At 40.8% G+C, this 25,724-nt stretch overlaps 1 protein-coding gene across 1 annotated transcript; it reads left to right on the top strand.

Annotated features, from left to right (window-relative positions):
- Positions 1-18,851: 18,851 nt before the first annotated feature.
- Positions 18,852-20,725, top strand: LOC147618685 (uncharacterized). The gene is made up of 2 exons (XM_086774456.1): positions 18,852-19,302; positions 20,531-20,725. Exons 1-2 carry the CDS (start codon positions 18,879-18,881, stop codon positions 20,536-20,538), a joined length of 432 nt encoding a protein of 143 aa, XP_086630582.1. The 5' UTR covers positions 18,852-18,878; the 3' UTR covers positions 20,539-20,725.
- The last annotated feature ends 4,999 nt before the right edge of the window (positions 20,726-25,724 follow it).

The raw sequence follows: 25,724 nt of genomic DNA, 5'->3' as shown, positions 1-25,724 counted from the left end.
GGTTGGCCACCAAAGCCCAGACCACCTAATCAACTTAGCTGTGGTATTACCAGAAAAGTGTCCACCACCAACACCTGCATGTGCGCGAGTTAAGATTTTCAGATAGTCAGCTTCACATACACACATGCGTAAGTTGCCATCCTTGCCCCTCTTGTAGAGTTGGCCCTCTATCAGCATATATTTTGCCGCTTTAATTTTAATAGCATGCTTTCGATGTTTAGGAATTGTTTGATCCAAGTGACCATGCTGAAGATAGTCCACAATATACTTACTCCAACTTGGTGTAGTTGAAATTTGGAATAATGTGACATTATGAATTGGCTTCTGAATTTTACATGAAGCACAGTTACGAACAAATGTTTCAGCATCTGCATGCATGGTAGGCCACCATTGCCCATCTTGAGATATACGTCGCACACAAGTAGTAGCTGATGCATGGATTCCATCGATACCCGCATGTGCCCATTCCAAGATCTCCTCATATTGGTCGGGGTTAGGTATAAGCCTCAACACTCCATCATTACCCTGACGATATAATCTCCCTGAGATTAACTTGAATGGTCGCCATAGGTCCACATTAGGACCCGCTAGTTGTATCTGCCCACTTGTCAAAATTTCTAAAATGGATTCAGACCATCTAGGAGCTGTCTCTACAAGGAAAAGTGTTGAATCTAACATATCATCATCCACACCCCCACAGGAGCTTCGCCAGAGGTGATTCGAGACAAATGATCTGCCCTTAGATGAGTTGTTCCTTTTCGAACTGCAACTTCAAAATCAAACTCAAGAAGGATGATAAACCACCTCACAATCCTTCCAGTTGCACAAGGCTTATTCACCAAATATAGCAATGCTTGATGGTCCACAAAAAATATGAATTTGTTTGCCAAAAGGTAATGGCGAAACTTTTTCACTGCCATATATCATGGATAATCCTTCTCTTTCTGTTGTGGTGTAATTCTTCTAGCATTGTTCAACTGATATGAGATTGGGAAATCCTTATTGTGTTCTCCCGATTGAGCCAAAATACATCCAATTGCAAAGTTTGAAGCATCAATATGGACATGGAAGATTTGGTTCCAATCTGGTGCCCGTAAAATGGATGCAGTCACTAATGCTTGCTTCAACTTTTCAAAGGATTCCTCACACTCATCCGTCCAATTAAACTTTACAAGAAGAGCATATAACGGTCTGGCTAGGACAGCATACATGTAGATGAATCTACGGTAATAGCCACAATGTCCCATGAATGTTTGTACCCCTTTAGGGTTGATAGGCCGAGGTAATGAGACAATGACATCAATTTTATCCATATCTGTTGAAATCCCATTGCGAGAAACAATATGGCCCAAAATTTTCCCTTGTCTTACCATGAATTTGCACTTGTCAGGATTCAAGCATATACGATAAAGTTGACACTTTTTAAACACAAGTCTCAGGTGTTCTATATGATCGTCACGCTCTTGTGAGTGAACACATAAATCATCCATGAAAATCTCAAGAAATTGCCTAAGGTACTCCTTGAATACATGACTCATTAACCGCTGAAAGGTTGCTGGTGCATTTGTTAGACCAAATGGCATAACACGATAGGCAAAGATGCCATCTTCAGTAGCAAAGGCTGTCTTGTGTTGATCCTTTGGATCAATTGACACTTGGTTATACCCGAAGAATCCATCCAAGAAACTATATGCCTTTTTCCCTGCAACTCGTTCCAGAACATGATCCGTGATTGGAAGTGGGTAATGATCACGCACAGTAGCTGCATTTACCTTCTTGAGGTTTACACATACTCGAAGTTTTCCATTTTTCTTGGGCACCACTACAATAGGGGAGACCCATTCAGTGTGTTCAATCTCATAGATAAATTCTGCCTCTAAGAGCTTGTCTATTTCTTCCTTTATCTTCCGTGCGAAGTTTTCATTGTAAGTATAAGGACGTTGCTTGGAGGGCTTTGCATCCTCTCGCAATGGTATTGTATGCTGACATATGCTTGGATCAACTCCTTTGAGGTCTTTATAACTCCAAGCAAAAACATCGCGATACTCCTTTATTGTTTGTATTAATAACTTCTCCTCTTCTAAGGACAAGTCTGTGGCAATCCACACATAGCGAGGCTCTTCTCCTGGCTTAGCAATATCAATCTTTTTTGCATCTTCTGGACCATCTTATGAAACCCCTGGCACGCTTGGTTTTTGTCGCATGGGCTGTTGAAGAACAATCTTCCGATCTTGAAGAGTGTACTGTGTGAAATTGGGAGGAACATTGAGACCTTGTTCATGTCCACTTGAGTCTTCACTCATTGAAGACCATGCGGTTTTGAGCTCTCCTTTGCCATCTTGCATCGGATTTTTTTGTTCAACTGTTGTCTTTGCACTTCCCACACTCTTTTTTGAATCGATTTTAGACTTGAGTTTTGGTTTTTGTTTCTTCGTTTTTTTACAATTTTTGCTAACAGTTGTTAGCTTTTCCCCTGCTTGGAATCCATCTGATCGTTTGACTTGGTCTTTGATACTATCTTGTGCTTGGACATAGTATAGATATCTGTTCTTTCCTGAGAAGTGAGGTGGTGGACGAGAGTTTTCACTCTAAGACTCCTCCTTTTCTTTTTGTAGTCTCTCACGTTGTTCACGCTCATCTTGTCTACAGATTCTCTTATGGCTCTTACAACATTTACGTTTAGGTCGGCTTCGAGGGATCTCTACCTGAACCTCCCTTCCTCTCAAGAGTAGGCTTGCCTTTCCTAATTCTTCCTCAGGGATTGTCACGTCATTATTAAAATCAGAGTCCCATCCATCTTCCTTATCAGCATCATTAGCAGATTCGAGTGTTAAGTTCTCTACTGAGACTTCCTCGACATGCATAGCTGTTGTGGATGTATCCCTATAGTACAAATCATCTAGAAGGGCACGTGGTTGTACCATTCGTATAGGAATAATATCATATCCATCTGAGTCACAAAATTGAATTGGCTTCGGTAAAGCACATGTCGATAATGTTGCAAGGACATGACTCCATTCTAATGGATCAATTAAATGCTCAAGGAAGGGTTGTGGAATGTATGCCTCGTCTGATACACTTCGATTACCCTTAAGTCTCTCAGTGTTGAAATCCCTACATGAGGCTCCACACATCCATAGATCTTCTCGCCCATCTGACAATGTAACTCTTGAGCCCTCAGATGAAGCAGAATCAAACTCATCTATTGGAGACCTTGTTACATCACGATATGAGTGATTCCTTAGGTTGACCCTTGTGATGACAGAATCATGTCGGAGGTACAAATAATTGTATCCCCAATCTTGAATCATTTGAAATTGTCGCATGAATGGTCTACCCAATATTACTTCGTAGTTTGGATGTTTTCCAAAATCCACTACTGCAAAGGTGTGCTCATATTCAATCCCACATGTGGTGACCAATATGTTCTCAAGTAGCCCAAGGGGATGTTCTAAGCTTCCATCTGCTAGCTGCAAGTGCATCCTGGTACTCCTAATAGTAGCTGGTTTGCCCCACTTTTCCCAAATGGACCTTGTCACAATGCCCACTCCTGCGCCACTATCAAGTATTGCACTTCTAGATACTTTTCGCACTTCTAATGGGAGGGTAGCAATTCCCTGATCGTCCTCACAAAATTTTCCTACTTTGTTGATAGGAACTGGCATAACATGCTTTGTCTCAGGGTGTATAGTACACTCATGGTGACCCTTTTGTAGCAATACCTGCTCTGACAAACATGTGGCAATATCATTCCACAACTCAGGTCGAATTTTTATCAAATCAAGCAATGGTAAGGTACAAGCCACTGGTGCTGACAAAATAGCTTGCACCATACTCATATCCTTCTCCTTTGTCAACCTTTTATGCATGGAGGGTATCCTCAAGGTTTGAGAACAGTTCTCATATTCTCCCAGATATGATGGTAAGGTTTTCATTGTATGCTTACTTCTAGGAGAAACAATTGTTTGAACTTCCTCCTGGATGCTTGGGCGTCCAAAGTTGTTTTCCGTGCCCCTGGTAAAATCCACTTCAGAGAATGGAGGCGAACTAATAGAAGACATGTTCTCATGAACTTTCTCATGAACTGCGGCCCACATCTCATTTGCCATGTCCTCATTAGCATCAATAACTTCATCATAGCATGGGAAGACAAGGCTAGGTGGTGGCAGATTACCCCCTTTCAATCGGGTGTCAATTGGTGGCAGATTACCCCCTTTCAATCGGGTGTCAATTGGTGTAGACCTTTCGCTATGAGCTTGTGAAATGAGCTCACTTTTCATTTCCCGACTTGATGACACTTCTGGTATGGTTTCTAATGTTGGCTTAAGAGAGGTTGGGCCCCGAGGAATAGGTGGTGGTGGTCCCTCAAGTATTGACTGAGCTTCCCTAATGAGTTGCTGATGTACAGCTAGATTGATCTTCTCCTCACGAGGGTTTGGGTATTCTTGAAGCTTCTTGGGTAGCTCAGACAAAGCTGCAATGCGACTTCTATGAGCATCAATGATGGCATCTAGAGTCTCATTCACTTTATCCACAAAAACAGAACCCCCAGAACTAACCTCAGTCGTACTAGCCTCATCTTGTTTAGCACTAGGCTCAGGTTGAGGTTGATGTTCCTCATGCACTTCTTTGGATGTAAAAGTTTTATCCCTCATGTTTTGTTTAGAGGCTTCTTGAGAACTAGTGGATGTACTTTTAGTTTGCTTGTTTCGGTTCTTCTTCCTCCGAGTGGTTTTTTTTCTGTTGGACTGTAGGGTCTTGTCCACTAGATTTGTCTTTGCATCCCTAGTTCGAGGTGTCTCATCAGTTTGTATTTCGGCATTTCGTGTCTGTGATCTAGTCATGACTCTAAGTGGTACGACATCCTCATTCTCAGATGAAGGTGGCGATGGAACTGCGCCTACAAGGTTGAGTGAGACCTTTGGTTGAGAGGTGCCTTCCTCATGTGGTTTCAGCAGACAATCCTTTGGGAAGTGTTCTACACAACACCCTAGACAATATCTTTCAATTGGTGGAAACTGTTGTACTGTTGTATTGGACCGAGATGCTTGCCTTGAGCGATGTGGACAATCACGAGCCCAATGGGGTTCTCCGCACTCATAACAGGGGCCCATTGGTTTGGCCTCTACTTTCCTTGGCTGCCATTGACCTGAGGGGCCTGGAGTCCTAGGTTGGTAGCCGCCTAGCAACATTAAAGAGTTTTGTTCCCCTGGTTGAACGTCCAGTGCTGGGCTTGGGTATGTGGGACTTTCAAAGATATTTTCTTTGGATGAATATGATACATATTCTTCCTCCACATAGCCTGGGTTTATTAAGTCTCTACACATATTTGAATTATCGTAGTCGACAACCCTCACAGGAGCAGTCCCTGGAGCAGGAGGTTGAGCACCAAGAACAGGTCGTGCTTGCTCTTGTGCCATCGGTGGCTTACGTTCAAAATTAGTATACTGTTGATACATTTGTGGAGCCACTCCACTCCTTGGCTACTCACGTTCCTGTCTCATTCTCGCAATGCGAGTACATTCCTGTGTGGTATGGGTAAAGTTCCAAGCACAGGCTTGGCACCACTTTTTTGTGGGTTGGTTTGTGACTAGAGGAGAAAAGGTATTACATTCCTCTGTTTTATGGTTACCGCCACATTCTCCACAAAGATGAGGACCTGTAGGAAGTACACTCCTCATTCTCTGCTGCTGTTGTTGTGGCTGCATGGGTGGACGATAGGTCTGTCCCAATCTCCGTAGTACTAGGTTAGCTATCTGGTCTGGATTTACTAGCGCGTTGGACCCTGAACTTTGGTCATCACCCCACTGATCTCTAGGTTTCACCTCTGGGCCAGAACCATCTTGGAACTTGAAGTTATCGGTGAAATCCATAGCATCATGGCAACACTCATTGAAATTTGTATGTTTCTTTGCATAGAGATGTGTATGCAGTGTTGAATTTTTGAGTCCTTTTAAGAAGAGAGAAATTAATCGACTTTGGGCGGGCTTCTCATCCTCTGGGCAACGATTAATGTACTGCTTCATTCTATTTACACAGTCTCTAACACTCTCATTCTCGCCTTGCTTGAAAGAGTAGATGTGTGCTACCGTGTCATGTTGTATTCCCATCAAGGAAAAAGCAGCAATGAATCTCTCTTCCAAAACTCGTAAAGAAGATTTGTCTGAAGCCTCTAATGCCTGAAACCAAGCCAGGGCTTTTCCCTCAAGAGTGAGTCCAAATCCTTCAATTTGAGTATGCTTATCAGCCACTTGCTCAGCTCGAACTGCTTGCCTAAATGTTTCTACATGGTCGTATGGATCTCCCGACCCTTCATACTTCTTTACCAGTTTCTGAAGAGTTGATGGCCTTACTTGTCTTGAATACTCATCATAGGGCCTATGACCTCTTACTCTCAGTGGGATTTGTTCCTCCCTTTGGAAAGATGGTCCACATGTTTCCAAAATTGGTGTGGGTACCCTATTACCAGCCTCACCAAACCCCTCCAAAGATCTTGTCACCCGCATTTCAGGAGGTGCATTAATGGGAGGCCGAGTTGGCTCCCCTACCCTCCGATTGTTATAATGAGAAAGATGGTGTGGTGTGACCTGTGGTCGCACATTTGGTGTAGGACGATATCTTGGTGCTAGAGTTGGGCTACTAGCAGTGGTCCACTTGGATGTTGAGGGTCCCTCTCTAGTGAACTCTCGTAGGGGAGGAGCAACAGTTTCTCCAAGAAAGGCTGTCTCTCCTGGTTTGGCTGTATTTGTTGAGAACACTTCCATGAATAATGGATGTCCTTTCCACGTGAGTTCCCGAATCTCTTTCCAATCTAAGGTTCGGTATTCATTGGCCCATTTATCAATTATTCTGTTCATGTGTCCTGCAAGCTTCTCAACTACCACCACATGAGCTAGAGGAAGATCCAGCTCTGGCAATTTAGTTGTGGCATAATATCCCTCTAACGAGTCCTTATAGACCTCTTGAAGTGGGTCATCCTGTAAGACCTTTGTCACTAGAATTTGTCGTACAAACTCCCATTGGCTTTCAGCCCCTTGATCCATTTTACTCTTGCCTTTCCTATCCCTTTCCAAATTTAGATCTACAAGAAGTAAATCATCTATGGATGGCTTTGAGGACTGGGCATTGGATGGTCCAGGCATGTCCGGCTCAATGAGCCAGTCATCTCTAGACTCCCTTGCTCTGGAAAGTTCTGATAAGTCTAAGAACTCGGTTTTAGAGAGCTCCCCTAATTTGTCTACCTTTTCTGGATGGTAGGTGACTTCGTAGCGAACACCATCTCCACCCATGTACATGTTACCCTGGTCATTGACTAGAGGTGCTCTATCAAGTTCTGAGAAAATGTCTGCGATCTTAACAAGATACCGTTGTTGTGGATCCCTAAAGATCTCAGCTCCTTGAGCATTTGTGTAGACATATTGGAGTCTCACATTGACTGTTAACCCCATGGTGTCGGCTTCAAATGGATTAAAAGATCTTGTGGGTATTCTATTTGGGGCTACGGGATGACTATTTGTCGGCCCTAGATTGTCCATGGACAATGAACTAGTTGTTCTAGAGGAAAGGGTATCGGATTGGGATTCAGAAAGGGTTTCAGCAATATCTGCCAAATTTCCTACCGATTGGGTCCCACTTTCCTGTGTAGGTACTCTAGAAGGTGCCCTAGGCCCTATGGCAGAATCTACAAGATGTCCCGACCGCAAGTGCATAAGGTCAAATTTTTTTGGTTTTTTATGTGTTTTTGTTTTGTTTTGTTTTGTTTTTTTTAAATAGAATATATATATATATGTGTGTATATATATATATATATATATTTTTAACCTACCTAATCACTAAATGCAACTAAAAGGAGTATGTGTGGCGTAACTATCTATCATATTTTTTTATTTTTATTTAATTATGATTTTTTAAATAATTTTATGTTTTTTATGTTTTTATTTTTTTAAATTTACACAAAAATTATGAATCACACTAAAAAAATACTAATTATGCACAAAGTTACAAAAATTAAAAAATGCAGGTTACACTAATTATGCAAAAAATTTAAAAAAATGAAGAATTACAAAATATGCAAAAAATAGACTCCTAAAAAACACTTAATTTATAGATATTTTTTTTATTTTTTTTATTTTTTAATTTTCTTTAGTTTTCTTTTGTTTTTTTCTCCTTTTGTTTTGTTTTGTTTTTGTTTTTGTCTTTTTTGTTTGTTTGTTTGTTTTTTTTTCTTTTTTAAACTAATAAATTTCGTGCCAAATATAAAAAATATGAATTTACTAATTATGCATCAATTACAAAAAAAATAAAAAATGCACGCTACTTTAATTATGCAAAAATTTAAATAATGAACAATGGAAAAAAAAACAAAAATTGTTTTTTTTCTCTCTCTTTTTTTTAAAAAAAATTTATTGTTTTAAGGGGTTTTTTTTCTTTTTTTCTTTTTTCTTTCTTTTTTCTTCTTTTTTCTTTTTTCTTTCCCTTTAAAAAAAAATAAAATAAAATCTCTTTTTCTCTTTTTATTTTTTAAAAAAATATTTTTTTTGTTTTTTATATTTATTATTATTATTATTATTTAAAAATACAAAAAAACATGAAAAAATACAAAAAAATAAAAAAATAAAAAAAATAAAAATTTGCACCTACCTTATCTTCCGCCTCCCGGCTCGCCCGGATTCGTCGCTAGCGCGCGCGTGGGTTGCCTTCAATGCCTTCTGCTTGCCACTGCTTGCTCGCCTTCGCTTTCCACTGCAGGGCTCCACGCTGCCTACGCCTCTACTCCAACTGGCCTCACGCGCTGCTGCGCCTCCAACTCTTGCTGGCCTCATGCGCTGCTTTCTCTTCCTCTGCAGGCGACGCTTTCTCTTCCCACTGCAGGCTCGCCTTCAGTTGCAGCAATCGGCCGTCTACTCCACTGCAGACGCCTCCACCCGTTTGCTGTCGTCTGCTACTCCTACTGCCAACTTCGCCCACTCCTTTGCTGTTGTCTGCAGGCTACGCCCGCCTATGCCAACGCCGCCGGCCACCCACTCCTTTGCTGTCGTCTGCAGGCTACGCCCGCCTATGCCAACGCCGCCGGCCGCCCACTCCTTTGCTGTCGTCTATGCAGGCTACGCCCACTGCAGGCGCACAATGCAGACGTAAAAAATCATATATATATACATATATATATATAATTTTTTTCTTAAATGAAACCGCCTTGGTCTCCTTTCAGCCGGCCGCCCACAAACCTCCTTGGTCTCCTTTCAACCGACCGCCCACACTGCATGTATATATATATATATATGCTTTGATTTATATGTTGAGTGTTGTAGTAATGTAGTAAGCACCAAAATTTAAAGGTGATCTCGACTCTTTGCTGCGATTATGGAGATGCCTCCCCACACGATAACAACACAACAAAACAATAAAAGAAAGGTCGCCTCCAACACTTCCTATCTACCACTCGCCAACCCCGTCAAAAATACAAAAACTTGAAGTACTTAAATCAGATTAGTGGCGGGATTTCTCTTCCGCAATGAGGTTTTAATTATTATTATTATTATTTTTGCTTCTAATCAAAAACCGAAAACACTCAAGGCACCCTTGAGATCACACACTCAATGCCCTTGCAAACTCTACTCTAATCTATCCTAATCCACGATTTTGCAATCAATGGAGCACTTAGTAAGAAGTAATGGTTAACACCCTTCACTAACTTAGGTGTGCGTTCCCCGGCAGCGGCGCCATTGTTTGGGACATCATAGCATAGCGGAGGCTACACTCCAACCCACACACTTGTCAATCCGTGAATGCAACCCGGTTAGCGCATAGAGGCTATCCCGAATGGGAGAAGAAGAGTTAACCACACACTAATGACTTCTAGTCCTACTCAATCCTTCTTCATCACTCAAGCAATCAATCTTACATAATCAAAGCATCAAGATTAGGCTACACTTAAGCACACAAATGCAACTTATGCAAGGAACCTAATATGCAAAGAGCTATCACACAAGCCTCAACTACACATTATTTCAAGCACAAGCTTCATCACAAGCACTCTACAACTCACAAATCAAAACATCATTAAGAAATCTAGATTAGCAAGTGTGTAGACCAAAACCTCATATCATTGAAAATGTAAAGAATGGAGAGTACAAGATTGAAGCAAGAATGGAGATGGAGAGCCTTGGGAGAGCACTTGAGATGGAGCTATGGAGCAAGCTCTCTCTATGAGCCTCTCAACCAAATGACCAAAGAGTCCTCTCTAGCTCTCAAATGGGCCACCTTTTATACAAAAATTCTAGAACTCCCAAAAGTTCCCATGTGGGATTATTGTCAAGCCCTCTCCCACATTCATCTACAACTTTGAACTCTTTTCAAGAGCCCTAAGTGTCTTTTTTGTTGCATCCTTGGGGATTGGACCTGTACAATTTCCTATACTTTATAGAGACATATGATGCAAATCATATAACAAGTCAAGTGCTGGATAATGAAGGATAGGTGCACACAACAATACATCTCAGTGTGTCGACTTGGTTCCGAGAAGCCCTCCACCTTCCTCAAATGGAACATCCCTATGTGTAGCTCACAAACTCCCCACAAATGACTTATGGCACTTTCAGGGGAGTATTACCAAAGACGGAGAGGATTGGGGAAATATTACTCAGGAAGAGCTCGTAATGTTAGGGCACTATCCTGGGGACAGATAGCTTTAGTAGCAGGTATAGTCTCTTGACATTCCTCTACCACACTATTGGAGGGGAGGAGCTTCCCAAGGTAGTGCAGCTCACTAAACTGGATACAGTCCCCATCTCTTTGCCTCCCCTCAATACTCTCCTAATTCACCACCGCCAAAGCGCCATCACCCAGAACCCAAAGGGAAAGAGGAAATTCCCCACCAATCCACCCACGGCCCCAACCCAAAAGAACAGGAAGCTGCAAAAGCCGAACGCAAGGCCGCTGAGGAAGAGGCACAAAGGTAGGCATTTTTGAAACGGAACCTTTTTGAAACCCCACCCTCTATCATCTTCTCCTTACACTCCCCTCATCACTTAGAAGCGGTCCCCTCATCTCCTCAATTGTCCCACATCAATACCATGGAAACCCTCCGCTGGGCATGCATTGGCATCTTCAAATCCCTCGAAGCTTATGCAAAAAGTGTCTCTACAGCACATGGGAAAGTATCAGACTTTTCCTAGGGCTTTTTACACATGGCCTCTAAGCTCATCACGCAAATGACGGACTGCATTTATCACAAAGCAGGAGATTGCTACATTGGTGCAGCAACAAATGTTTCTTGTGAAGGCTCAACTTGAAGAGTGGCAGAATGCTGAGGACCTTTACACATCGAGCCTCCACAACATTCATCTAGAACAGGTCCTCAACGAAAAGGAGCAGCACTTGATCAACACCCTCTCCTCCATTTCAAAACTCCAACACCAGCTCCAAGCAACACAAGAGGCAACATAACGGGCTAACCATGACCTCTCTCTCGCCCAAGCCATAGCTTAAGACTTCTAGCAAAGAGCCACAGCTATGGAAGAGGCCCTCAACAAAACCACTCTCGACTTCTAACACTACCGTGAGATCACAAAGGAGACACTCCACCAAAAAGAAGCAGAGCTGGAAGCCATGGAAGAAAGAGCCGCACACCCACCCCCTACACCCTCTGTCCCCTCCTCTAGTGGCATCGAGAAGAAGGTTGATGCCTTAATGGACACTGCAACAACGGTGCTCCCTCTCCTCGCCATAGCTGCCCAAATCCCCTACCAACTCCTCAACCTCCATTATAGGATCGTCTGCCTCAACTTTCGTCAACACAACATCTTCATTCAATGAACCCACATATGTCCTCACCAAAATCCCACTCCACAACATCACCCTTCTAGCTCAATTCTTCTTCCAGGGCCTAATTTCCTTCACCCACCCCCAAATCCTATTTGACTTTCCTACCCACCCTCTCCAAGCAAACCTCATGAGCTGGTCCCAGCTCCTTTTCTTTGGGATGCCCACGGACCAAAACAATGTCCAACCTATCCTGGAACGGGCTTTGTCCTTACCCCTACCCATCCCAAACGGATAGCCAAAGCCCTCTACTACCTCCATCGTAAAGGATGGGAGATCGTCCATGCGGCTTACCGATCCCTCCGATGAGATGAGCTCCCACCATACTCCGCTGTAGGCCTCCTCATTCTTTTTTGCAGATGTCATCTAAAAATGGAGGGCATGCAAGCCACATGCATCATGCAATTTGATGACTCACATGTGGCATTTCCCATTGAGTTTACCCCCGAAGAAGCTACAGAGGACAAAATCTTCTTCCAAACCCACGACCTTGACTACTCAGATGATGAGGAAAATGACAACGGAGGCGATGGAGCCCGTAGAGCCCAACCCCCTCAACCACTACCACCCTTATCTCCCCCCCATCAACCTCTGCCCCCTAGCTCCTCTCATCCAAGCACCAGCACACAACCAGCCGCCGCCCCACCCCCACCTGTCACCACAACACTCCCACTCTTCACCCATCCATCTCCCCACTCCACCTCCCTCACCAACCCCCCCTCACCTCCCACCTTAACACTCAACTTAGGCTTGCCCAACGCCCTTACAAAATTACCCTCAACATCGTCCAGGCCTCCCTGAGTCCTTAAAGCTATCCTTTCCACTATTTCTTCGACATCATTCACCCCTCCAACCTCGTGAGACCACCACCACCAAGAAACGTCTCCCCCTACCCTTGGAAAAAGGGGAGATCCCATTGCCCCGCCACCACATGAGCACGCTAAAGTCGACCCTCTGCTCAACCCCCTTACTTGGCGTGATCTGCTCAATCGCACAGAGTACGAGTAGGCAATTTGGATCCTTCTTAGTCGAAAACTCCAGGAAGCACTGCTCACCAAGGTTACGGATCGCATGGAAATCCACGTCCTGCATACCTATATCAATGCAAAGCTGGAAGCCTGAGCACCCCTTGACAATGTGGTGGCTACCATCGGCCTCCTGCCCACCACTGCTCATCCCATCACATTCACTCTCATGGGTGCTCAACCAGTCTCGCGGGGTGACCTTTCTTGTTTGAAGCCATACATTTGGGAACAATACTACAAGGTGTCGTGTCCACTCCGAATAAACCCCGAATACCTATCGATCCGTTGTTTCATAGATGGGCCTGGAATCTTTTCCACAAGGAGCAAACCAAGAACTTGAAACTTCTCTTCAACTTCCCATGATTCCCTCCTCTGACGCCCTAGCAGTGTGAACTGAAGCTAGCATGTTAAAGCATCTCCATGAATTCATCAAAAGATATGATTAGCAGAGGTGCGAAATCCCGCACGATGGTCGCCACCATTAGATTCTTCAATCTGATCATCACCCTACTAGAGATGTTCCTAGAATGGAACCATTATCATGAAGGCACTCAAGGATTGGCCTTCAACAACATTGAAGGGCCAACACTGAAGCAGATATTTGGCTACTATGAGCGTGTCTAGTGGATGCCTTTTTGGTGCCCCTAAACATTTGCAAACATGATGAAGACAACTTTTTGGATGCGCTACCGTGTCTTCCATCAAGCCCGCCACAATCTACCTCGGGCCGTGACTTTGTCAGGGCCTACTACTCAATCTACTATTGTTAGATCCGTGTGCCAGCTCCAAGGATGGACCTAAATAAGGGGGGGTATGTTAACCACTCTGATTAACATCATTTTTCAAGCATGGCACTTATTGTAACTTATCTTACTTTGCCTATTCCTAAAGGTCCGTGGTAAGAAATTTTTGTGGATTTCATCTAGTTTACCTATCACTTCTACACAAAATGATATGCTTTGGACTAGTTAATAGATTTAGTAAGTAAGCATATTTCATTGCATGCAAAAAGATATTGACTGCTTTGGAAGCTACACATCTTTTCATTAAATATGTCTTTACACACCATGGTTTACCTAAAGTTATTGTATCTAATTGTTGTGACTCTAGGTTTTGTAATCATTTTTGGATTGCTTTATTTTCAAATCTAGGATTAAAATTGATTTCACATGTGCTTTTTATCCTGAAAGTAATGGTGGCCAGACCAAACCAACTCATAGTACCGTCTTAGATTTATTAAGGTCTTACACAATCTCCACACCAGCTAATTATAACCAACATCTTCATTTACTATAATTTGCTTACAACAATACACCACACTCAGCTATAGGAAAAGCTTCTTTCGAAGTCATATATGATAATAAATTATCGACACGTGCTTCTCAGTTTTCACACATTGGCCCCTATAGTTAATGATTTCACTAGAGATCATACCCATGTATGATAACAAGTACATGAAGCTATAGCTAAATCCCAAAACAAAACAGACACGGAAGTCCAGGTTCCGATACCCTACACTCCCAAGAGCCTTAACATGGACAAGGGTGGTCCAGATGCAGATGACAGTTTTAGACCGAACATTGGGTATCTCAAGGTTTTTGGAAGTATTTCTTATGCACATGTGCCAGATTAGAAGAGAAGGAAATTGGACCCAAAATCTGAGAAGTGTATATTCATTGGTTATGCACAAGACAAAAAGGCTTACAAATGTTACAATCTGGACACTAGAGACAGACGCCCATTTCTAGGGATGTGGTGTTTGATGAGTTGGCAAGTTGGTACAAAAATAATGATGATGTTATGGTTGATGACATAGATGCAAATGTGCATGTGAACTTGCCAAAAGAGAGTTCTACTTCATTGTCTAGCAAGGTGAAACATCTAGTGGAAGTGATAGTGTAAGTTCATGGTCAGCAAGGTTGAGACATGGTAGTGTGAGCACAAGTGGACGTGTTGACAAAGGCAAAAAGAAGGTTGAAGAAATTGGCATATAGGTTATGAGTCATTTAGCTTAGAAAGTCTATATAAAGAACTTGGCATCCGAGCTTTACGTACTCCAGGTGTAAGGCAAGAGAGATACGTTCCTCCAAATGCTAGACTATAGGGTGTACAAAGTGATCCACAGATTTTGACAAGGTCACAGAGGATAAGGTATCTAATGGAGACATTGACATATGCAGGGTATGAAATGCATTATTGTGCATTCATGACATCAATGGTAAAACATGTGGAGCCATCATGTTTTGGAGAAGCTATTGGAAATCATGTATGGGAGAAAGCAATGGATGCCTTCGTACATAATGATCCATGGGATTTGGTTACATAACCAAGGGAAAAGAATATCATTGGTTGCAAATGGGTGTATATAGTGAAATATAAGTCAAATGGACCAATAGAAAGGCATAAAGGAAGGTTGTTGGCAAAGGGATATGCACAGACACATGGTTTGGATTATGATGAAACATTCAGCCCCATTGCTAAGATGGGAGCAGTGAGATCTATGATTACATTGGCTATGTCAAAAGGTTGGGAAATGCATAAAATGGATGTAAAGAATGAATTTCTAAATGGTGAATTAAAGGAAGAGGTGCTTATGGAGCAGCTACTAGAAGGTTATGTGTATCCCGATTATCCCACACATGTATGTAAGTTGAAGAAGGCTTTGTATGGGCTAAAGCAAGCACCACGTGCTTGAACACACAAGATAAGCAGGTATCTCATAAGTATTGGTTTTCACGTGGGAACATCAGATTCATCACTATATTCAAAAAAGACAACAAATGGTATTATGGTGATTGTCATCTATGTAGATGGCTTGATTGTGACGAGTGATTCAAGAAAGGATACTATTGATGTGAAATCTTCATTGTGTGGTGAATTTGACATGAAAGACTTGGCAGAATTGAGATACTCCCTTTACATTGAAGTGGTGAAAACAAACAAAGGCATTTGGTTGGCTCAAAGGCAACATACATTGAATAAGCTAGTAAAATATGGCATGACAGGTTGTAAGCCAATGAGCATACTATTAGAGCAGAATGTTAAGCTAAGGGATGATTGTGCTGAAGATATTGAGGATGTGATAATGTATAGAAAGATGGTTGACAGTTTGATATACATGACTATTACTAGACCGGATCTATGCTATACAATTAGGCTTGTGAGTTAGTTTATGCAAAGCCCAAGGAAACCACATTTGGATATAGTGAGAAGAATCTTGAGATATGTGAAAGCTATAACACATTATGGACTCTTTTATGAGTATAGCAAAGCTATAGATGTTCGTGAATATACAGATGCAGATTCGGCAGGTAGTTCTTATGATAGAAGATCTACTAGTGGTTATACTTTCACATTAAGAAGTGTAGTGGTAAGATTAGAAAACTGTAACCCACGATTCCTTTATCTAGCACAAAGAGGTAGAGTATAGAAATGGCTACATGTGAGGTGGTATGGTTGAAAAAGCTACGTGAAGATTTGGGATAACAATGTGATGGGAAAGTTGTCATACATTGTGACAACATGAATGGCTTACACAATTGCCAAGCAATCCATTTTATCCTACGAGAACCAAACACATAGAGGATCACTATCATTTCATTATAGGGAGAAAGTGTTGGATGGATAGATAGAGTTGGCATGTGTGAAGACTGAAGAGCAAGTTACAAAAATATTTACCAAACCACTTGGTAAAGAGAATTTCAGAGATAGACTTGGAGTACATGAAATGGACATGGTGAGCTTGAGAGCAAGTCTTGAGAATGCAAGCTCATTGAAAACTAGTGGATAGCGGTAGCACATGGACACCAATCTAGCAATATGTGTGTGGATAGTAATAGATGTTCCCAACTGGCAAAGTGTATGGACAATAGCATTAGGTTTATTTCAGTGTGAACGTACCATTAGAAAATGTGTTGTGTTTTGTGGAGTGCGATGAAGGAAAGCTATGAAGCTTCTCTACTTAGTGTGTGTTGATGAAATAAAAGCAAGTATGGTTTAGATGTGTCTTATGTTCCCCTCTTCTCTCTTTTCAGATTCATTTTACTGAGCCTAGATTACCAAAGCTAAAAAGACTTAGTTTAGACTACATGGACACAAATAAGAATTTTCACTTGTACGAGGTAAAAAATGGGCTTCCTAAACTCAAATTAATCCAAAAAACAAATTTAAATGACTACATAACTACCTTTACCCACATGATTTTTGAGTAATTTGGATAAATATTAAAATGAAGATTCTAAATTATAAAACTTTCACAAGCCTTCTCACAAATCGTCATAATTTTCTAAATGAGATCTAAAAAATTATAACCGTTCAATTTAAAAGTTCATCTCAGCCTCACATGCTATCAAACTTCATCTATTTTAAAACTATTGGATCTCTAAAATTGAGCATTGTAAGTTGTCAATCTTACGTGCAAAAAAGAAGGTACTTTTTGCAATTGTAAGCTCTTAAAATAATTTTTAAAAATAGAAAAAAACTAAAAGAAATACCAATAAATCAAGTGAATCTCTATGTTATGTGACTTTAATATGTTTAAAGTGTCTTATTGATTAAAACTAAGATATAAAAGTTATAGGCATTTCAAGGACATGTTATCCTAGAGTCTAAATCTGTGACATGAAGTACGTATTAAAAGTGTGCACAAGGAAATGTATAGTTATAGATATCTAATTCTTTATCGGATTACATCATTAGGTGCTCGATTTTATGTTTGACATTTCATTAGAAGATCTTGTAATAGAAGTCCTTTTATAGCTAAGGGTGATTGGACATTAAAGGTGAATAAATGACTATTTTCAACCTATTTCAAGAATGCCCAAGTGAACAATGGTGCGCAAGCATCTACCCAAATATATTTACTTATGTATACATAAATACATACATTATGTATATATACATGTATGTGTGTGTGCGTGTGTATATATATGTATATATATATAAACATATATAAATATATATATAGATATATACATCACACACACATATATGTATATACACATATATTATACACACACACACACACACACACACACACATATATACATATATACGTACATATAAATATATATACTGAAAGAAGGGAGAAAAGGAGACTCATTAATATGGAGACTAGAGTTGTTTACATGGAACTCTAGACATGGGTGAACATCACCATGAAAGCTTGGGCATGACCTCCAAGAAGACAAGATGTCTTTAGAGTAAAATATCATAAAAAAAGTAACAATGTCTATAAAATCTATACCAAATATAGTCCAAGGCCCCCGAAAGTATACACATAAATGACCCTAAGCCCAAGTGCGTAGGGTCCATCCCCCATGTGCATGTGCATACCAAATCTTCTTGATTACATATACGTATACGTATATGTATATGTATATGTATATATGTATATATGTATATATGTATATATATATATACACATATGCACATATATAGAACTATTTTTTTTTAACTATTCCCATGCCTTATATGTGGCAGGTTTGGAAGAAGAAGAATTACAAGTAGCAAATTAAGGAGAAGAGGAAAGAGCTTTGGCATAGGTTTGGGGAGAGACAAAGGAAACTTTTAAAAAACAAACGTTGCCCAGATCACTTATTAGTATATACGAGAGCACTTATTAGTATATAAGTAAGAGAGAGAGAGAGATTGCTTTGTACCTCTACAACCAGGCTTTTGTGAATTAAATGCGTAAAGAGAGCTTGATGTTCATTACGTTTTGATGCAGAGCCCACGTTATCCAAGTGGTTCAATCTGGCCTCGGGATAAGGGCGCTAAATAGTACTCACTCATCATAAAAAGTGTTCATAAACCTTATCTGGAGTTGTCAAGCTCTAATAGATTTTGTCGTGCTCATCATTAATGAGGAATAACTTTAATAATAGTTGGCATTATATTTCGTATACAATGGGCCGACAGGATGTGGAACTGTTACGATACCATCGTCTTCAGGGTGCGCTTAAAGAGCCAGTAAGGCCGTATTGTTATTCCCAACCCAACCTCGAAGCCTGCTTTTTTGATCAAGCTCGCACTATGGTTCTCAAAATCGAGCCATCGGACTTCGCACTCTCTACACCAGTCGAGCCGCCCCTAGCATTCACAGATGATGCAGAGCTCCAACCCTTCCCTCCATATTCCGCTGCACCACGCAGCTGTTCTATCAAGTTACACGGCGCCCAACTGAAGGGCCTTTGGCCTACCCGCAGCCACCACCACTATGCTGCTTTTCACCCTAATTTGAAGCTCAGACGGTGCTGCTGTGGTGGTGCTCGTAGAGCGGCGCCCCGTTCTTGTGGAGGTTGTAAGAGTTTCCAAAAGCAGACCTCCATACTCATCATGAGCTTCGACCTTCCTGCTGCATGCTTCCCATCTGCTGCACCGCTTTGCTTACATGAGGACCCTTGTGCAGTTTACTCGCATTCTCTGTCTGCAGGACCTCTCGAGATGGCCCTACGAGGTAATCAAAACCTTTTTTTTTTTTTTCAATAAAGGCATTTTTATTATTGAAGAAAATCGAGACAAGTTACAAAAGTCAGGCAGACATCAAATAGTGGTCAAGGCCATTTTCAGGCCGAGACTTCTCTCACTAAATCAGCAACGAGCAATGACCCTCTGGGTCTCTATCCTAGGCTCTAGAGGTATTGGAGCTTCAGTACATAGCTTAGATCCACGTTTACAAGATATTCTCTCTTCTCTTGAAGCTGAAGAATATTGACCTTATCTGTGACATTCTTTGGAGTGCTTCCAATAGGGCCTACCAGTTTTGAAATTCTGGCCTCAATGTCAGTGATCTTCCTCGAGTAGAACCTCTCCCCTGCAAGCATAAGGAGACCTTTGAGGGAGCAGGTATTCCGGGTATCACCGTTGTGTAGGGCTGATAGTCTTTCAATCCAGAAGAACCAGAGGATTTCTGTTCTTAATATTGTCCATAGTTCAGTAGAGCAGCCTATGGGTTCCCCAATGAGCAGATGCTTCCAGGATAAGCAAGTTTTCCCCCAACTGGCCACATACTCATTGAGTTTCTTTACCATTGGTTCTATGTTAGGGCACAGTAGAAAAATATGGACGTCATCTTCTTCCTTGAGGCATCTGGCACATGATCCATTTCCCTTGCCAAAGACTAGAGCTTTTTTCTGTGTCCAAATGGCCCTGTACATGATAAGCCAAGCAAGACAAGTTTATTATCCCCACAGTTATCTACTTCCCGTGCCCGGATGAGAACTGGGCTTGGATAGCTATTGATCTCTCTATGGAAAGCTTGGTTTAAAGTAAAAGCCCAGCTGATGCCTTCCCCAGACTACAAGGACACGTTGGGCATCCACCCCATCGATTCCATCTGGTGGCCTGCTCTTGACTTGCCTCAAGTAGATACACAAGATGTGGAAGAGGCACTGAAGCTTCATTTAGGTGGCATTAAGACATGGAGTAACCTTTGGGACTGGGATAAGAAAACCTGGATATCAAGGGCTGATCTCATTGCTAAGTTCAACCTCTCAGATTCATTATTGGCAAAAGGCTGATGCTATGGCAATTAAAAACCAGGTAATCAAAACCTTAAACATCATTCTGTTTCTTCTCTTAAGAACCAAAGAACCATGTACTTTAGCATTTATTCCATGCAAATGTCGTGCTAGCTTATAGTTTGCAGAGCTTATTTGTCCATAGGTTCTACTGTGTATTTGCAGGAGTTTAGCCGTGCAATCTAGCGCCCCCAGGTGGAGAAGGTGTTAATAGCTTCATATTCTATGGTGTGCGAAAGATGCAGCGTTGTGAACATGAGTACTAAAGTTTTCTTTTCTTATTCAAATATGTATAGAGGAAGAAATAAGCTTGTAAAGACGAACTCCATTAAAAGTTTGCGGTTACATAATTGCTGATCACATGTATTCGAGAGCAAAAAGAGGTTTTAATCAGGCCTTGATATCCCCCCAAAAAAAATTGCTGATCACATGTATTCGAGAGCAAAAAGAGGTTTTAATCAGGCCTTGATATCCCCCCCAAAAAAATTGTTAAGATTATTATTCGGGTTTTATCATTGAGAGAAAATACGATGAAATACGTGCATCCTGAAATCAATCTGTCTCAAGAATAGGCCCAACACATGCAAATGAAAAGAGATGCAGAATAATATTGATTTACTGCTGCGAAAGGTAACTACAACAGAGGGCTTCTGCTTCCACCCATGTGCTCTTATTATAAGATCTTCAATGACATCTTCAAAAAGGCTACAGAGACCGAAACTCTATGCATTGAGAACGTAAGGGTACACTAGAAGTGAAAGTATACGAGTGTATGTTGAATGAAGGGTTGCAGTACCCATCTTTGAGCATCTTTGCATAGTCTTTGATGGCAATAGTCTCCAATGGCAATTGGACATAGCGACCCCTGTCGCATTGTGGTGATTTGGCAAAGTTTTCAAATCACTACAACAATAACAGAAGCATTAGGAGAGAATTAGACTCCAAAGTTTCCAAATTACTATAACAATGGCAAAAGCATTAGGTGCATAATGTTTCCACCAAAAGACTAGGAATATAAAATCACTACAATGCAATAAGGATCCAACAATTTAGGGTATTTTTTCTCTAGAGAGAGAGTATGCACTGACAGGAAGAGAGACCGAGAAAAACAAAATCACTACAATGCGATAAGATTGTAATGATTAGACATGACGACCCCTATCATGTTGTAGTGATTTGGCAAAGTTTCCAAATCACTACAACTTTATAAGGGTCTAACAATCGGACATGACAATCCCTATCGGTGTTATAGTGATTTGGCAAAGTTTGTAAAATCACTACAATGCGATAAGGATCCAACAATTGGATATAACGGCCCCTATTGCATTTTAGTGAGTTGGCAAAGTTTCCTTGAAGTCACAACAACACTAGCGAAAGAATTAAGGGAGAATTATAGACTCCAATGTTGCCAAAAAACGAGGAAAACAAAATCACTACAACGCGATGAGGATCGAACAATTGGACATGAAAATACCTATCGCATTGTACTGATTTATCAAAGTTTCCAAATCACTACCACATTGTGAAAGAGAATTAGACTCAACTTTGGGAATTTTTTCTTTGGAGAGAGTTTGGACCAACAAAAAGAAGAGAACCCTAGGAAAGAGAAATCCCTACAATAATGGGATAAGGGTCCAACAAATGTACATCACGACCCCTATCGCGTTGTAGTGGATTGGCAAAGTTTCCAAATCAGTACAACGTGTAAGGGTTTGCCAAATCACTACAACACGATAGGGGTCGTTATGTCCAATTGTTGGACCCTTATCACATTATAGTGATTTGGCAAAGTTTCCAAATCATAACAACACTAGTGGAAGCATTAGGAGAGAATTAGACTCCAAAGTTTCCAGATCTCTACAGTATTAGCAAAAGCATTAGGTGCATAATGTTTGGCAAAAGACTAGGAGAACAAAATCATTACAATCGATAAGGGGCCAATAATTAGACATAATGTCTCCTATTGCGTTGTAGAGTGATTTGGAAAAGTTTTTAAATACTACAACACTGACGTAAGCATTAGGATTGAATTGGAATCAATTTCGGGCCTTTTTTTCTAGAGAGAGTTTGGATCATCAGAAAGAGAGCCCTAGGAAAGCAAAATCATTACAACGTGACAAGGGTCCAACAATTGGACATGATAACCCCTATTGCATTGTAATGTTTTGGAAAACTTTCCAAATCACTACAATTGGATAAAGGTCCTATAATTGGACATGACAACCCATATCGCGTTGGAGTGATTTCGCAAAGTTTGCCAAATCACTACCAACAACACAACAAGGGTCCAACAATTGGACATAACTACCCCTATTGCGTTATAGTGCTTTAAAAAAGTTTCTACATCACTACAATACTAGTGAAAACATTAGGGGAGAATGAGACTCCAAAGTTTCCAAATCAATATAATAGTGGTAGAAGTATTAGGTGCATAATGTTGCCAAAAGACTAGGAAACAAAATTCCTACAATGCGATAAGGGTCCAACGGTTGGACATGATGACTCCTATCGCATTATAGTGATTTGATAAAGTTTCCAAATCATTACAACACAAGGAGAAGCATTAGGATACAGGTGGACTCAACTAGAGTATTATCAACTCATTTACTCATTTGCACTTTCTACCCAATAATTCTAGAGCTATGTCAAAGAAACGACTTTTACTAGTGAGATATGTGAATAAAATAGTAAAATCCAAACTTATTTATGAAAATAAAGTAAAATCACTACAAGGCGATTATATGGTCACAATCTTATTGGATATCTCAAATCGCTTTGGAGCACCTTTCTCAAGGTTGTCAACGAAATGGTGTCATATTACATTATGGAAAACTTCTATGTGAAAATAAAGTAGAATCACTACAAGGCGATTAGATGGTCACAGTCTTGTTGGATGTCCCAAATCTCTTTATAGTGACTTTCATAACAAGTGTGTTAAAGAAATGGTGTCATATTATATTATGGAGAACTTATGTGTAAAACTAAAGTAGAATCACTACAAGGTGAGTAGATGGTCACAATATTGTTGGATGTCCCAAATCGCTCTCAAGGGTGTCAAAGAAATGGTGTCATATTACATTATGGAGAAATTATGTGTAAAAATAAAATAAAATCACTACAAGGCGAGTAGATGGTCACAATCTTGTTGGATGTCCCAAATGTCTTTATAGTGACGTTCTCAAGGGTGTCAAAGAAATCACTATAACTTTTGATCTGTAACTCGGATTGATAAGCTATAAAAAGTAAAAGTGCTTGATTTTTCATGCTCTATCCAAAAATGAATTCAAGCTTAACTTAATAGGAATAAAAAGTTGGGAATCTATGCGTGAGAGGTTGAGGGATCACTATCTTAGAGGAGACCCTAAAACATGTTTTTTTGAGTAAGTATAAATATTTATGCCTCAAAACCCATTAAACATTGCTAGGTTCTTGCAAAAAGAAAGGAACACACTTGAAGTTTGAAGTACATACTGGCATTGAAGGAAACTCAATCCCTTTTGTATCTCATATTCAACTTTGTAAAGAAGTCATGCGAACTAGTGGATGGGATTGAAGATGACTAGTTGAGATCCAACCACTTGAAAAGCTTTCAAGAAGAAGTTTGTGGAGGTTTGAACTTTGTGTCTTAGTTGTAGAAGAAATTTTCTAAAACCTTACAATTATAACATTGATATTATTCCATCCCTCTTCCACCATACATGCCTCTGCCTCCTCTTGAATTCCACTCATGGCTCTCAAATGGATAGACCCCTAACCCCATATAAGATCCTTTACCATAAACTCTTCCTCTTCCTCTTCCTCCACCACCACTACCACCAACCATGTTTATGCTCATATTATTCATCATGCTCACCATGTCCTACATGTCCTTTTGTAAATTGATCATCCTTAGATGACCTAGCAACCACTTAAGGTATCCGTTCACTCAAAATTGACACAACCTCTCAAGTCAGTAATACAAGTTTCTCCTGAACTCTGGCCTCTAGCTTGTGTCTTGTCTCCATGCCAATTTGACATAATCTTTGCATCTTCCACTCTTTCTCCTTTACTGTCGTCGTGACTGCATTGGCTTCTTGAGCTACACCTTCAACCTAAGACTCCTTTTCAAGCTGGCAATAAGCCTGTCGTTCTTAAGCATGGTTGGGGAAACCTCAACCCCCTGTTCCTCCAGCCCCCTCATTCCAATGGACCTTCTACATTAAAAAACCCTATTAGTTGCTATTCATGAAATTTTAGGTGGTGATTGGGTTGAGGGATCAAGTGGGTAAATTGATCCGTTTACCCATATATCAACATATTTTTTCCCTAATACCCTGGCTTGTTGCATTATATAAGTGTTGACCTTAGAAGCCTTTGTTTTCTTATAAAGAGGCGCATACTCATCATTCACGTCCACATGTCCTACAAACAGTTTCTTAGAATATTTTCTAATGTCCTACAAACCATAAAACAATTCTGATTAACTCCTTTCTTTGCAACAATATAAGTGTAGCAAAAAATTGTCATTAATTTCAGACACAAGTGCATTTCAAATAACATGAAATTAATACCCTCCAAACATATCCATACCTCCATTGAGCACTGTAGTAACACTTTTTGATGCAAAAACACTTCCTAGCATTAGAGGATTTGGGTATAAAAAATCAATGAAGGCAAATATAACTTTTTTGGTTCCAAGTAATGACACGAGAAAATCAAATCTCTTCATTGTTGTCTATGCATAAATAGTATGTGAGGAAAGAGGAGATTTAGGTGAAAGCTTAAGAGGCTTGCTTGAGAGATCCAGGTGAAAGCTTTGAGCCTTGCTTGACAGATTGAAGATTTGAATGAAGGAAAATTCAAATGAAGGCTGGGCTAGAAGAGCGGCTATTGAATGAGGAAAACTAACCCAACAACTACTACCATAACTTCATGAAAATGTACTAGAATAGAACTTGTTACCATATTATAGTAGTGATGTGTGTGAACACACTTAGGACCGCCGGGGCACTTTTTCCCTCACTAGGAGTTTTTTTCCCCCGTGCATTGTATATACGCCCATTATCTTCTAGGGCTTGTTATCTTTCATTTTTGGCACTCATAATACACTACTGTGTTGTGCTCAAGCTTCCTCATCTTCTTGAAGTTGTGTGTGCATTCCTGCAACCCTAATTCCAACAATTGGTATCAGAGCAGGCTTCCTCCTCCCGGGCAGCATCACCGGCACCTGCCGCTTCATCTCCTCCGATTGCGACGAGGTTTCACGAGCGTCTGCAGGTTAGTATATGCCGTGGGAAGGCCCGAAGGGCTGGGTCATTTCAGAATTTTGATCTGAAGTCATTTTGCCCTCCGTTTTTGCATTCCAAGTACTGCGCAGGCA

The sequence above is a fragment of the Cibotium barometz genome, chromosome 34 (assembly GCF_041138505.1).
Source record: "Cibotium barometz isolate CiBa-2024 chromosome 34, ASM4113850v1, whole genome shotgun sequence".
Lineage (NCBI taxonomy): Eukaryota > Viridiplantae > Streptophyta > Polypodiopsida > Cyatheales > Cibotiaceae > Cibotium > Cibotium barometz.
Note: the sequence above shows the minus strand (reverse complement) of the source record. Positions and strands in the feature narration are given on the sequence as shown.

Bases quoted from the DNA above. Each gene is read 5' to 3' on its own strand.
- LOC147618685 (XM_086774456.1), top strand. From the start codon at position 18,879: ATGGTTCTCAAAATCGAGCCATCGGACTTCGCACTCTCTACACCAGTC.